The 13,598-nt window shown below is 38.4% G+C and overlaps 1 protein-coding gene across 1 annotated transcript; it reads left to right on the top strand.

Moving 5' to 3' along the window:
* Positions 1-216: 216 nt before the first annotated feature.
* Positions 217-12,888, top strand: LOC112555357 (EF-hand domain-containing family member C2-like). Its single transcript, XM_025223721.1, is given in 15 exon segments — positions 217-378; positions 1,405-1,593; positions 2,223-2,373; positions 2,826-3,049; positions 3,205-3,390; positions 4,819-4,989; positions 5,295-5,433; positions 5,927-6,235; positions 6,615-6,811; positions 7,275-7,317; positions 7,320-7,423; positions 8,296-8,358; positions 9,151-9,332; positions 11,398-11,490; positions 11,922-12,888. Coding segments are annotated over 15 exon segments (2,292 nt in total). The 5' UTR covers positions 217-336; the 3' UTR covers positions 12,121-12,888.
* Positions 12,889-13,598: the final 710 nt, after the last annotated feature.

Genomic DNA, 13,598 nt, shown 5'->3' with positions numbered 1-13,598 from the left:
TCTGCACTCTCCTGATTGAAAATCTAAATCTGGCGAACACAAGAAATAGTGCGTGCAGTTCAATATAAATTGTTTTACTTGTAAAATTCCACTAAAAAGAAGATATTTTGAAGTTGATTTTAAATTACTTATATGTGTGTGAAACTACTGCTAATATTATTTTTAATGTTTATAATTGATATAACAATGTGGGAAGATTATGCGGAGTAGTCTTTGCTTGACAACACTATAGCAACGGCGGTAAGCCAAACAGGGCTGCCGTCACTAGAGAAGCTGATAGGGCTTTGACAACAGTACTTGAATACTGTTTCTGGCTGCTTGTACAAGATAAACAGCATGGCGTTGCCATATCTTCCGGGCAACTTATTTAACAACAACGTGAGTAAATGTTACCTGTTTCTATTTATTTGATAATGTGTACAGAATTCGATCTTTGATTTCCGTCGAAATTCTCCAGCAATTTAAGTTCCGTAAATATCATCAACAAGGGTCTGGAAATTGTTCCTGCTTTAAAATACATGGGAAACATATTTGATAGGCGATTTTGCTAGGATGTCAATACTCAAACTGTCGTGAAGAAGGATCAACAGCGCCTTTTTCTTTAACGGAAGCTGAAGTCTCCCAGCAATTTCTTCAGCTCTTTTATAGATCGCACACAGAGAACTGTCCGCGTTTATCTGTTTCTGCTACAGCTTATAGGCGAAGGACAAGAGAAGCGTACATTGTGGTATCCACCTGCTCATTTGTGGATGCACCTCAGACCCTACGTAACAGGCAGACACTTCTAAAAGTACAATCCTTCGTGATGACAGGCATGTCCTGTCAAGAAAATTTTTCCAACTCTCATCGGGCCACCTCTTTTTATACCTATATGCAGGATCAACAGACTGAAGCTGTCCTTCACTGTTTTGGCTATGCATCTTTTGAATGGTGCTGAGTGCGAATAAATGGAACAAGAATGCAAAAGTCTGATTGTTGCATATGAATGTGTTGAAATATTATTGTTATTGAACTGCCACTGAATTGCCATTTGGAACAAATAAAGTATTCTATCTTATCTTCAATACAGAAAACAGAAAGCTCTTTGATAGATGATAAAATGCCTAACTGGGAAAACATTTCATTGCTATTGTACAAAAGGGCAGAAATAATAATTTCTTCAAAAATGTTGCCTCACAAAGCAGGCAGAAGAAATTAAAGGTCTTCATTCACAAGAGTTTCCTTTGGGAAGCTGTACATTTTAGGTGTACACCTTATTATGTTTTGCTAAAGATACACATGAGTATTTTCATGAGTATAGCAGTCATATATTGTCTGTACCAAACCATTATTTTTATTCAATTTGTGCAAGTTGGGAGAAATCTACATAAAACATTGACAACTTCTTGTGCATGCTACGTACAGTTGGGCAAAACTAAACACCACAAGCCCCATCACTTTGACATCTGCAACGATGTGGCCATGATGGTTGGAGAGACAAAGCCCGGCATAGGAGGTGAGCCTAGATTAGGTCAGAAGGCCAAGCCAGCAAACTCAAGAATCCCCAAAGGAGAAGGTCCTAATCTGCCAGCATGGGTTGCCTTTGACCGCCAGGTGAGCATCATTATTCTTCGTACCATGGCTTTTCTCATGCAGAGAATGAACGCACACATTGTAAGATGTTAACTTGCTCTGCAATAGCCTAGTTAGTGCACTGGAATCATGTACTCAGATGCATTAGCTGGATGCAAAAGTATATATAGCTGTCAGCTAGAATCCTCATAAATTATTAGCAATTGACTGTTTGTTAGCCCCAATAGTTTTCTGTGCATTCAGGCCCCTGGACTACAAAGCAGATTAGCAGTTCAAAGCTTCCTTGGGCCTGTAACTAGAAATCTTATCCTGACCATTTAGCAGGGCATCTGATTTGCACCCACCCAGAGTACATGATTAATTATCAAAGGAAGAGGTAGTGAGCTCCATGTAAAACCACTTATAGTTCATTGCCTTATTGACCCCTAACCTTTATCTTTTATTGTGCCCCATTAATTAATAATGCTTGGAGACACAGCTGTAAGGGTACTTGACTCAAACTCTGCTTTGTCAATTTGGCTATTGATGGAGGGAACACAGGGAAACTGGGGCAAAAAACATTTATTTATTTTGATAAATGTTATGATGCTGCCTACAAGATCTGAGATATGAAGAAAAAACATTGGACTGTTATTGAATATCACTGACAGGTGCTGTCGTTTGATGCTTATTACCAAGAGGGTGTTGTTGAGAAACGTGAAGAACAATACCGTGTGAGAAAATGCAAAATTTTCTTCTACCCAGAAGATGACTCTATTCAAGTGGTGGAGCCTAGAAATGGAAACACTGGCATTCCTCAGGGTTTGTAGCTGATGCACAAAAATTCAATACAGTGCAGTTCAATGTAATATTAAGTATATAAAAGCTTATACTTGAGCAGGAAATACAGTACTTGAGAAAGAAGATTAGATGCATGTTTATATTAATATTTTTTAGTGTTTATTATTTGCTGTATTAAAAAAGAAATATAATGTCTAAGCTGTTACATATAATTAGCGTTGTAAAAGTCAGAATTCTACATACTGAACTTTGTGCATAGCTGTTCTGTCACAACTTAGCCTTTGTTGCTGACATGGAAATAAACAATAATCAATATGCAGAGCTGTTTACCCATACAATTTTTAAAATATATAAAGAAAGCCACAGATACACAAAACTTTTGTAACTTCTTCACCACATAAAAATAAAGTGGTGACATGGTACATAACTTCAGTAAAGTTTACTTCAAACTTAAGTATGCTTTGACAATGCAGGCACAATAATTCGTCGACACCGTATTCCTAAACCACCACCAAATGAGGATCAGTTCTATACTGTGGAAGATTTCAATGTAGGATTGGAACTGAACTTATATTCCAAAGTGTTCAAGATTACAGACTGTGATGAGTTCACAGTGAATTTCTTACGCAAGCTTGGTGTGAGAGTTGGAAGACCTGAAAATCAACCAGATGATCCCTACATGAAGCACCGCAAGGCCGTAAGCACTGTGTTTGTATAGTGTTCTCTTAGTTTGGTTTATGTTCAGTGGTTTGATTGAACTGTGTCAAAATGTGTTTTTATTGCCATGTGTACTTCACCCCTCTGTAATTCAGAAAAATATTGAAAGTTAATGGGAGGATTGTCTGTTCACAGTTTGAAGGTACCATGCAGCCATTGCGTCCTTATGAGAAATTTGACACTCTAAAGCAGTTTCTAGACCATGACGGTCATGTTCTCCGATTCTACTGTTACTGGGATGACACCACTAATCTGTTTGGTGATGTACGCCAGCTTGTCCTGCACTATTTCCTGGCAGATGACACAATCGAGATAAAAGAGGTTGGTATAAATTTAATTTGTGCACTTGTAACGCGCATTATTACAGCAGAGATAGGTCGCACTCTCTGTGCTGACCAGTAATGATAGCAGGAAGACAATGGAAGGTTAGGCACACTGAGCAGATGAGGTGAATGCAGCCTATATAATTAATTGCCATTACACGGAATATTCGATGTCAGTAAAGTTCTGCATCTGAAAATATCTGAAAGTTATTATGACATTTGTATGAAAGCTCATCTCGCAATCTTCGGTGCATTAAATTGGCCCAACTTCGGCAGATAGAAATATCATTCCATCAACACAACACGCAAACGGTCGTTGTAAGCTGAGCTTCCTGGAGATATCTGATGTTAGTCGTTGCAGATTTGCCTGTACTGCACGAAAAGCTTGCTATGAGAGCTCGACATCAAATCTTTCCGAAGCAGCTGCAGGGAGGTAATCAGAGTCTGAAGTCGACACGGTCATGTGTAGATCTTAGATCTAAGTCATGGCAACATGGCGCAGATCATGTGACAGTAAAAATAAAGTGGCCCAGGAAAATTGGAAAAGGGCGCACACACAGAAATCAACACAGGAACGTAGCAAATATCATAACAGATGAATTGATGAACATTGGACACAACTTCACTCAGATCAACGGGCAAATATGAAAGTAAGGGAGACAGTCACACTCTAGTCAGGCGAAAAGACATCACCGTCCTTGGTACCATCCAAAACTACAGTAACATGTTTATTGTTGTAGTTTCTCCCTGCCATGGGTACCAGTGATTTATAATGTGCAATTGTACTCTTTTTCCGTAATTAAGCTCGATGATATGGAATTGTTTCAGGTTTATAATTGTGTGACTAAGAAACTGGTCGTGAAAAAAGAGTTTCAACTTATTCGAAACAATTTTCCGAAGTTGGTTTATAGTAGTATATGGAACATGACATGCATCCACACGCACACACGCACAGATCGAGGTAAAGATAACAGGTACAGGCTTGGCAATGGAGGGTAGTTACTGGTCGAGTGAAGAGGTTATATAAGGAGGGTAGGAGGACAGAACGTGAGAGGACAGAGCAGAGTTGAGAGCTATATGACTCATCGAGAGCGCGTGTGGGATGTGGATGTTTCGCCTTAGCTAAGACTATGAACTGGCATTAAAATAAAAGGACTTGGAACCCATGAGAGTGAGATCGGGGAAAGCAACCCACATCTACCCTGTGACAGTAAAAATAGTGATCTCAGCTCATTCTAAATTCTGTTGACCATGAGAATCAACCCCTTCTATCACAACTATAGCTGTGATCTCTTGTTTACTTTAATAGTTGTCTTCAAAGATGAGAGGAAGAAAAGTAAGCTGTGACTGAATTTAATTTCATTTTTACAAGATCAGAAACCATGTCTGATCATTGCATTTAAGTTATTTTTTTTAATTCATGCAGGTAATTCCTGCAAATTCTGGACGAGATGCTGTACCAATGTTTCTCAGGCGAGGACCAGTGCCTAAAAATTTTGAGGGCTTAAAGCTTCCAGGAGTTGTTACAGACAGAACAATTCTGAATGTCTTTGGACCCACTGGGCATGGTGGACGCTACATCCTTGATAGTCTAAAGGTAAAGCTTACCCTTTGGACAAGTTGTCATGACCCCCAGAACACATAGCAAGCTTTCTATCACTATTGAAACATCTGGTACAATACTAAATATTAACTAATACTGGATCCAGGATATTTATTTTTTGATTTTAACACCTGCTGTGTTGGCATGAAGTGACCAAAGGTTCCATGATAAACTGTAACGTTTATAGCCATGCAGGCTCAGTCTGTTAGTAGTTTTCATTCTGGTCACTACCCATTGTTAATGCTACTACATAATATACAAATGCATAATTTGACAGATTCCCTGGCATTTGTTTTCAGACTGGTGCTATCAATCCAGAATTTTACAGAGACTCTGATCTGACGCTGGGAAGTGTGCTCAACATATGGGGGCGTAAAATTGTTCTCTGTGACTGTGACGAATTCACAAAGGAATATTACCAAAAGAAGTATGGCATAAGTAAGTGCAGTTCTGGAGAGTCATGAGAGCTAGGTGCAAGGTCAGTGCCTTGTGTGCTTTATTTGGCGGACACAAATGTTGTTGCCTTTAACAGCTGAAGCCTAAAAATTACTGCAACTACAAAAAAAGCACAGTGGGATATTTAGCTTTTAGTTGTGTATTTTCCACTTAGTGAACAGAAAAGTTCTTCATATTATTAGATGGTATGTTCATATAGCTGTATCTGTACTCTGATGCTCTTTGTACCTTATTTATTGTAAACATAACAATTACCGCACTTACATGTTACACACATTTTTGATGACTGCTTTATATTATAGTGTTTAGAGGTGTGTCGTGCACCTGGCTCCAGAATACTGAAAACTTGTCAGTATGTATGGCTATAGTTGTATGCTTTCCAAACTTTAGAAGAAAATATCTGCAGGTTACACACCCCTTTAGGAAGAGGAAAAAATGTGCGGCATTTAACTTTCATCTTATGCCTCTGTTCTAGCTGAGTATAATTCCCTCAAGTTCAAAGATGATCTCACTGCACCTGTCACAAAGCCAGTGCCTCCTTACAATGGCTTTGGCTCCGAGGAGGACTCTTTGTGCTCCTGCAAGGGTCTCTTGCCCAAACCACCCATGCGGGACTTTATCAAGTTCATGGAGAAGGACAGATGTGGGCTAGAGAGTAATGTGCTGAGGTTCCTAGCTCGCCTTGACACCCAGAAGCCTATCGACAAGGACAGGCGCTTCATTATCTCCTTCTTCCTTAGTGATGACACGATTGTCGTCTTTGAGCCTCCTGTGAGGAATTCTGGTAAGAATCTAAACAATGGTACTGGCGCTGACGTTAGCTGAACCTATCAATCGATTTCTCATACATGATCTGTTTGGAACCTTAACAGAGCTGTGTTTTTTTCCCCCAAGTAAAGGCAAATGAGTGATATTCAATATTCAAAGGGTCCATTTCCAGCCTAAGCCAAACACTGTGACATCAGCATACTAAAAATAATTTTAATGCAATTTTAATAATAAGTGAGAATTTATAAAGCGTGATATCTCAGCCAAAGGTGGACTCATTGCACTGAAAGATCACAAAATAATCACAAAGATTCGCTGCATTCAGGCAGTAAAGGGTGATAACTGCAGATTTAATGGTAATTGAGATAACTGTTTGGGCTGTGGGGCTTTTTCAGGCTTCATTGGTGGCAAGTTTATGGAGAGAGGTCGTGTCAAGAAACCCAACCAGCCACGATTCCTTGTAGAAATGTCAGAATACTACAAGGCAAATGACCTTTATGTGGGTGCTTGTGTGGATTTTAACAAGTTCAAGTTCATTTTACTTGATACTGATGAGTATGCCCTTCGATACATGGAGGAACGCCCAGATGAGGTTAGTGACAGCAGTGTTGACAAAGAGTTATAAATAGTCATAGATTGTAACACTTTCAATACAAAAATAACATTAGGACCTCATTTGTGAGAGAATCAAGCTGAACAGCATCTCAGTCAGCAGTAAAGTGCATTTAGAGTTATAAGGACTGACTTGGTTGAGCAGAGATTTATGAACTACAATAAAGGAAAGACCAAAACTATCCTTATAGCCTGGCTTATGGGATTGGATTGCTAAGTTGCTAAAACTCATACTTGTAATTTCTTTTGCGTTTGTACTTTGAGGCAAACTGTTTACCAATAATTATTTAATTTTCCATCAAGGGGTTAACGAGCAGTGACCTAAGACTAAGACACATCAATAAATGCAGGCCGGAAAAAGGTTCCAGCAGTGATTACAATGGACAGTCACTATATTGGCATTTAACCAAGTTTATTATTTATTATATTATTTTGACTTTCAGTTTCCAATGAGCAATGTTCAGCTTATTCTGGCAAAGGTCCGTGCCGGTTGAGGGAAAAGAAAGATGATATGCTGGCTGTATTTAGAAAATATGACTCTACAGGTCAAGGTGTGATCAGTTACGCCCAGTTACACGGTCTTTTGGAACAGGTCTGTATAGAAATCTTGGAAATATATTAGTATATAAGCTTCACAATAGTTTCCACTGAAAGAGACAATCAAGATGAATAGCTTAAAAATATAAAAGTTCTTAATGTTTTTCTTTTGTTTCCTTTACAAAATGGCTACAACCTAGTTATTTTTTGCTAGTTTAAAAAAAAATCTCTTCCCATTAACCCATAAGGAATAAGAAAATACCAAACAAATGTGTGTAGAATCTCATGCACTGTTTGAAATCATACTAGTACATTGTGTTAATGAATACTGTCCTCTACATGTTATTTTATGTTTGGTAGATTATTATATAGTATTTTAGATGTTGAAAATGTCAAAGACTAATTATGTTTAGTAGTATAAATGTGATAAAATACAACTTAATTATTTATCCCCGATGGCAGTCAGTAACAGCCTTATAAAACATAAGGCAATTTCAATATATTTATACAGCTTATGCAACCTTTGGAGTATTGACTTTGCTGGATACAGCAACAGTAGCTTATCATTGGAGTAAAAACTCAATACTAATTAAACTGTCTGGATTAGTATAGGACACTTCTAGGTTAGCCCTTGAAATGTTGCCAAATTGTCTTGCATGGATAGACCACATAACTGTGATTTGTGCCTCTCCCATCTTCTTACATATATTCTCAACTTTCACAGAAACATGGCAAGGGTTCTCAAGACGTTTTAGAATGGATCACAGAACAGAATGTTTTTGACAGTCATAGTTAGCATAGACTTAATATGCCAAGTTCTTGTAATGATCTTGATATAAAATTCTAATGTAATAAATAGTTATGGGATATCTAAGGCCTTTCTGGAAATAGGAGAAAATAAGCACCCTGCCTTATAATTTTTCCCAGCGTGGAATGCTAGTAAAATGCACTCAGTGCAAAGAAACTGAAACAAAGAAGTCGACTGAAAAGGTTAGTTTCTATGTATTCAGAAGTTCACCTGTTTGAACTTTGATTTGTAAAATGTTAAACTCTACAGAAAATCATGATGTTGACTTGCTATCAATGGGTAAAGGTTTTCATTGATGAAAACATCATAGAGGCTCAGGATATGTGTTCATGACCAAAACATTTCCACCACATTTGTTTCCACCAAAAAATCATGACTGAATGAAGTTTTGCATTTGTGATTTCACTTAAATATTTATTGTTGACTTGTTATCTTTATACAGAAAATCTAGATTGCAAACAATCTAATAAGTTAATGAATCTTAAAACAGAGAAAATTAAATCAAGGATAATGATATTTAAACCAGGACTCTTATGTTTTGAAGTGACAATTTTAGAGACATTTCTTGCATGTTTTTTTTTTTCAAAAGGTTTTGTGCATGCATGCATGCATTTGTACTTATGCTTTAGTTTGTTTATACTTCAGCAGCATTTTCTTGCATGAAAAGATGCACATAATTATGATCATAGAACCAAGCAAAATACTTGGATTTGGTAAAACTGGTCTGCTGTGTTGTTGTGTGCAATAAAGTGTTTAAGTATAATAACTTAAATATATGTCATGATGCACTAAAACCAATGAAGTAACTAAAATGCATAGTTTCTTGCATGTGCCCAAATGTTTAAGAAGGTATAAACTGCTTGTGATCAATCGCAATACATTATAATCACACCTTAACCACAAAGTCAGCATTAGCTGATACTTATGAAAGGTTCATGGCTATATTTAACAGCATGACACTTTTCGGTTTAAAGATTCAGCCAACCTTGACGGAACAGGAGGTCATAACCTTGGCCAGGATCTTTGCAGACAGGTCCGAGCAGCCAATGCTGAATGCGCCAAGGGTGATAGCACTTGTGCAGGAACAACTTCGCAAGCACAACTATGAAAACTTTAACAACTTGATGGACAACTTAATGTACCAAGACAAGAACAAGTGAGTTCTCTAGAATTTCTGAAAAACATGTGTGATGGGCAATGATAACAGTAAAATGCAATAATCAATGGTAAACAGCATTGCACTCTCACATTGAGTCCCAGATTAAGCATTCCTCTAGTTGAGCACACACCCTAACATATGCACACCTACATTTATCAACCAGGTTAGTAACATCAGAGCTCCTTAACAGCCAAAACCCATCAGTTTTATTTTAGGGATGACAAGGAGCCCCTTGCTTGATGAACATAGAGTCCGTGACAGATGATATACACACACAGCGACAAAGAATGACATGGAGGTAGCATCCTTGTAAAGTGTTGATATGCCAGCTTGTACTACAGGATGATAAGCTTTTATTACAGGCGTAGTTGACAAGCTTCTGACGTAACTGCTACAGACCTTCAACGGACATTGACTTAATGGCAGGCAGCAATAGAGAGCTACAAAGCCTTGCTGACAAACTTGCAGTTATAGTGCAAGGGTGTACAGGATGGAAAGCAGCACAGACAAAAGCAAAGTCTAAGTGAACATTGCTGGATTAAGCAAGTCAGAGATCTGAATGAACAGAATGCAGCTGGAGGAGGTGCAGTCTTTGAAGCACCTGGACATGACCATTTCCAAAGACAGCAGCTGCGCTGAGAGACATGTCTCAGGGTGTCAACAAAATTAGTATAGCCGAAGGTGTCAGCTTCTGCACCATAGTCAGGTTTTAAAAGTTTCTTGTAGTGCCTATTATGCTTTACGACTGTCGGACATGAACCATACTTGCAGAATCAGAATGGCAATCAAAGCGCTTGAAATGAAGAGCTTCAGGAGATTCTTGCAGATTTCCTACAGGAAGCAAAGGAGAAATGACTTCGTCTGCTGCCTAACTACCTGATTGATGGATCCCCAGGAGCTGCTGCTTGCCACCATCAAGTGACAGAAGCTGGTGTGGTTTGGTCATATCATCCAACAGAATATGGTACCAAAGACGGTTCTCCAGGGTTACATTGAAGATGGTTGATGCTTAGGCAGCAGGAGAAAGGCTGGGTAACGAATGTGGAGGGGACTGGCTGTCCATTGGGGAACCTTCTCTTGTTGGTGCGTGACTGACCCCGGTGCCATCAGTTCATTCAACCTGTGTGCTATCATGTTTTCCCTTCTAGTACCAGTTCAGGGAAGCGAAGATGTAACAGTAGGAGAGAGGAAGACATAAGTTCAATTTTTTTTCTATACTTTCGCTCCATTTTTTTTTGCACTCTTTGTAAGCAAGAGATGAGTTTATCAGGAGAAACACACGACAGACTTGCAGGAATCAAAGTGAAAGGTAATCAGAGATGTCACAAGTGTGCCACAGACACATTCCAGATGGATGTGATGCTTTGACTTCTAAGAGAGAGAGATTTTTCCGATTTGTTTCTGCATCCTACTTGACCTGTAGCTGTTATATATGTGGTAGAGAGTAGCGGTCGGCACAATGGGGAAGGTGTCCTATGTCTGGCGACCCCCTTTTCCCCCCCAGAAGTTTTTCCTAGCCAGTAACCTGTGTCCACTGGTTTTTCCAGCCTCTTGGCATGACCTACTGGTTTTCCCAGCGAATTCTCTATTGGGTTTTTACAGAAAGAGGGGAGCACCTAGCAACAAGGTAGATTCTAGAATATTCCAGGTTGGAGGAATAAGAGGGGGAAGCATGAAGGGGCAAGGGCTATTCTGAGAGAGAGTTGTAGAGGTGAGAGCATTACCTCACTAAGCAGTGTAAGGATTTCTCTTATGAACGTTTCGTCTTAGCTGGAACCATCAACCAGTGTGAGAGTAAAAGCAGCTGAAACCCACAACAGTGTTGACTGTTGTTATTATTGTGATGAGAGTGGAATGTCACCCCATCTTCCCTGTTTTAGATATCTAAATATAAAACCATTAATGAGGTTCCTGACTCCTGCTGGCTTCCATGATCTGTACAACAAATTGACATGCTCATCATAAAAATAAATCTGAAAAACATTGCTATGTTTGGCTACTCTTTCACATTTAGGTCTGTTAAAAAAAGGCCAGCTTCACTTGGTCAAAATTTATTGTGCAGGACGGGCTTCATATCACCAGAGACTGTGCGTACTGTATTTATGTCTTCCCATGTGCCACTTCCTGATGACTTGCTTCGGACTGTCCTTGAAGTGTGAGTTCTTGCTGGCCTAACTTTTCTGATAACTGATTGTAAACTGTAAGCCCACACATTTAGAGTTCTTCTTAATGGTGAATATGAAATGGAAATGGTTGAAATTTTCTGAAGATTAAAAAAAAACCTGTAATGTGCTCTTTTTCCACTGTAATGTTAAAAAAAAAAAATAAGCACCGAATACTGAAATATGAAATTAGTGGTCAAAGATATATTAGGAACATTTAAAAACAGAATGGAAGATGCTTCTAACTCTTAATCATCAGTCTCAAGTCCACATGATCTGTCACATTATTATGCGTAATTCCAGAATAATGTTTCAAAATTATATTTGCATTAATGAAATGCCTAGTCAAATTACTGCATGACAGAGAAACAAAGAAAAATACACCATGCATGATGAAGCACAATCATCTTCGCTTTCATTTCAGAGCTCCATCAAATGAAAAGGGAGAGATTGCATATGCAGAGTTTTTGAAAATAATCAACTGGCGTGACTGCCCTGTACCACCTATGCAGCAGCCTGTTCAGTCAGATGATGAGGGTCAGGGAATAAAGGCCAAGAGTGCGGTTTCTGCCATCAGCTACTCTGCACTAGTGGATGCAATATTTGGTACATTTCACAAATAATAAAAGTTTATCTTGACAAAAATGTTTTCGTATTGTAGTAAAACAAAATGGATTGCTGAAGTATGGAAAGTGGTTAGGCTTTCAATAGAATGGCATAAAATTTACTGACAAGAAAGACACATTTAGATTGCCATGGACATCATCTGGGATGAGAAGAGCATAGAGCAGAGTCTGTTTTATATGCTACTAGTGTTATTTTATGGAAAATCTGCATGGTGGCAAGCAGCAGGGGCAGATCAAGTTCCTTTCAAGTTTCATGGCCTTACAGTTCTCTAGTGTCAAGAGCAATGTTAACACACCATTTACGGATCTTTTTTTTTTCACATTCAAGAACATACAGCCACCACAGTATTTTTTAATCTTTCTGGAAGGTGTTTTTCTACTTGTCTTTTGAAAGGAATGTGAGCTTGTAAAGATTTTTATGTTTCCAATGTGTTGGTAACCCATCTTTTTATGGACATATACAATGGGATTTCAAATGCAGACAGTTTTTTGGAACTGGAAATTGGAATTACAATTATCCTGTTAAAAAACTGTAAAGTTTCACTGAATTTTATGAGGGATACCTTCATGAAATAAGTATCACATTTGAATGTCATTTCTGACTTGCAGTTTGTGATGCTTTATTGTGCTGTACAGAAGACGCTTTATGATATGAATTCCAGATATAAAAATAAAGTATTTTAGAAAACTATCATCAATTCAAATTTCTCTTAAGTTTTTGTCACAAGATTTTTTCTGGTAAAACTCACTGCTTTAAACATTAAACTGTGTCCTTTTTTGTGATTCTTCTGCAAGGTTAATAGATAATAGACTGTTTGGTAATGCTTTCGAGTCTTGACACTCAAGTTGTGCAAATCATGAACTGATCAAATACGCTTAGATTTAAAGACCAATCCGAACGGTTTACATTTTCCAGATATCCGTAGATAAAGGCGATATAAAGCTAACCTGTAAATTTCAGCCTCCAAAACCCATCCGTTAATTAATTATCTGCTACGATTTCCACCTGTGATCAATGAGCGCTGATGACAGCTAGTGTACTACGTCACCTTGGTACACCATTCACAATGCAGTCAACATCAATCAAAGAGAATGAGCAACAGTTCAGATTATTCGGACGCTGGCAGTCTGCATTTCTCGTGGTTCTGAAAAATACCTCTGTCTTCTTGATGTTGATTATCAGGCCAGTCATCGCTGCTTCTTCTGATTGGTGTTGACTGTTGAAGGCTGGCAATGTTGTGAATGTACCAAAGTAACGTAGTACACTGTTAGTGGCGCTCGTTAATTGCCATTGCGAATCGCGTACTTTTCTAGCAAATAGTTAATGGATGGGTTTTGGAAGCTGAAATTTACAGCTTAGGTTTATATCCCCTATATCTACCGATATCTGCAAAAGATCCAAACCATTCAGGCTGGAGTTTAACGAATCGAAAACTCTAGCTACTAGTCAAGTGTCGTTTTGAGAAATAGTTTTG

This window comes from Pomacea canaliculata, linkage group LG14 (assembly GCF_003073045.1).
Source record: "Pomacea canaliculata isolate SZHN2017 linkage group LG14, ASM307304v1, whole genome shotgun sequence".
In the NCBI taxonomy this organism is placed as follows: domain Eukaryota; kingdom Metazoa; phylum Mollusca; class Gastropoda; order Architaenioglossa; family Ampullariidae; genus Pomacea; species Pomacea canaliculata.
The sequence above is the reverse complement of the archived record's forward strand: the minus strand, read 5'-3'. Positions and strand labels throughout refer to the sequence as shown.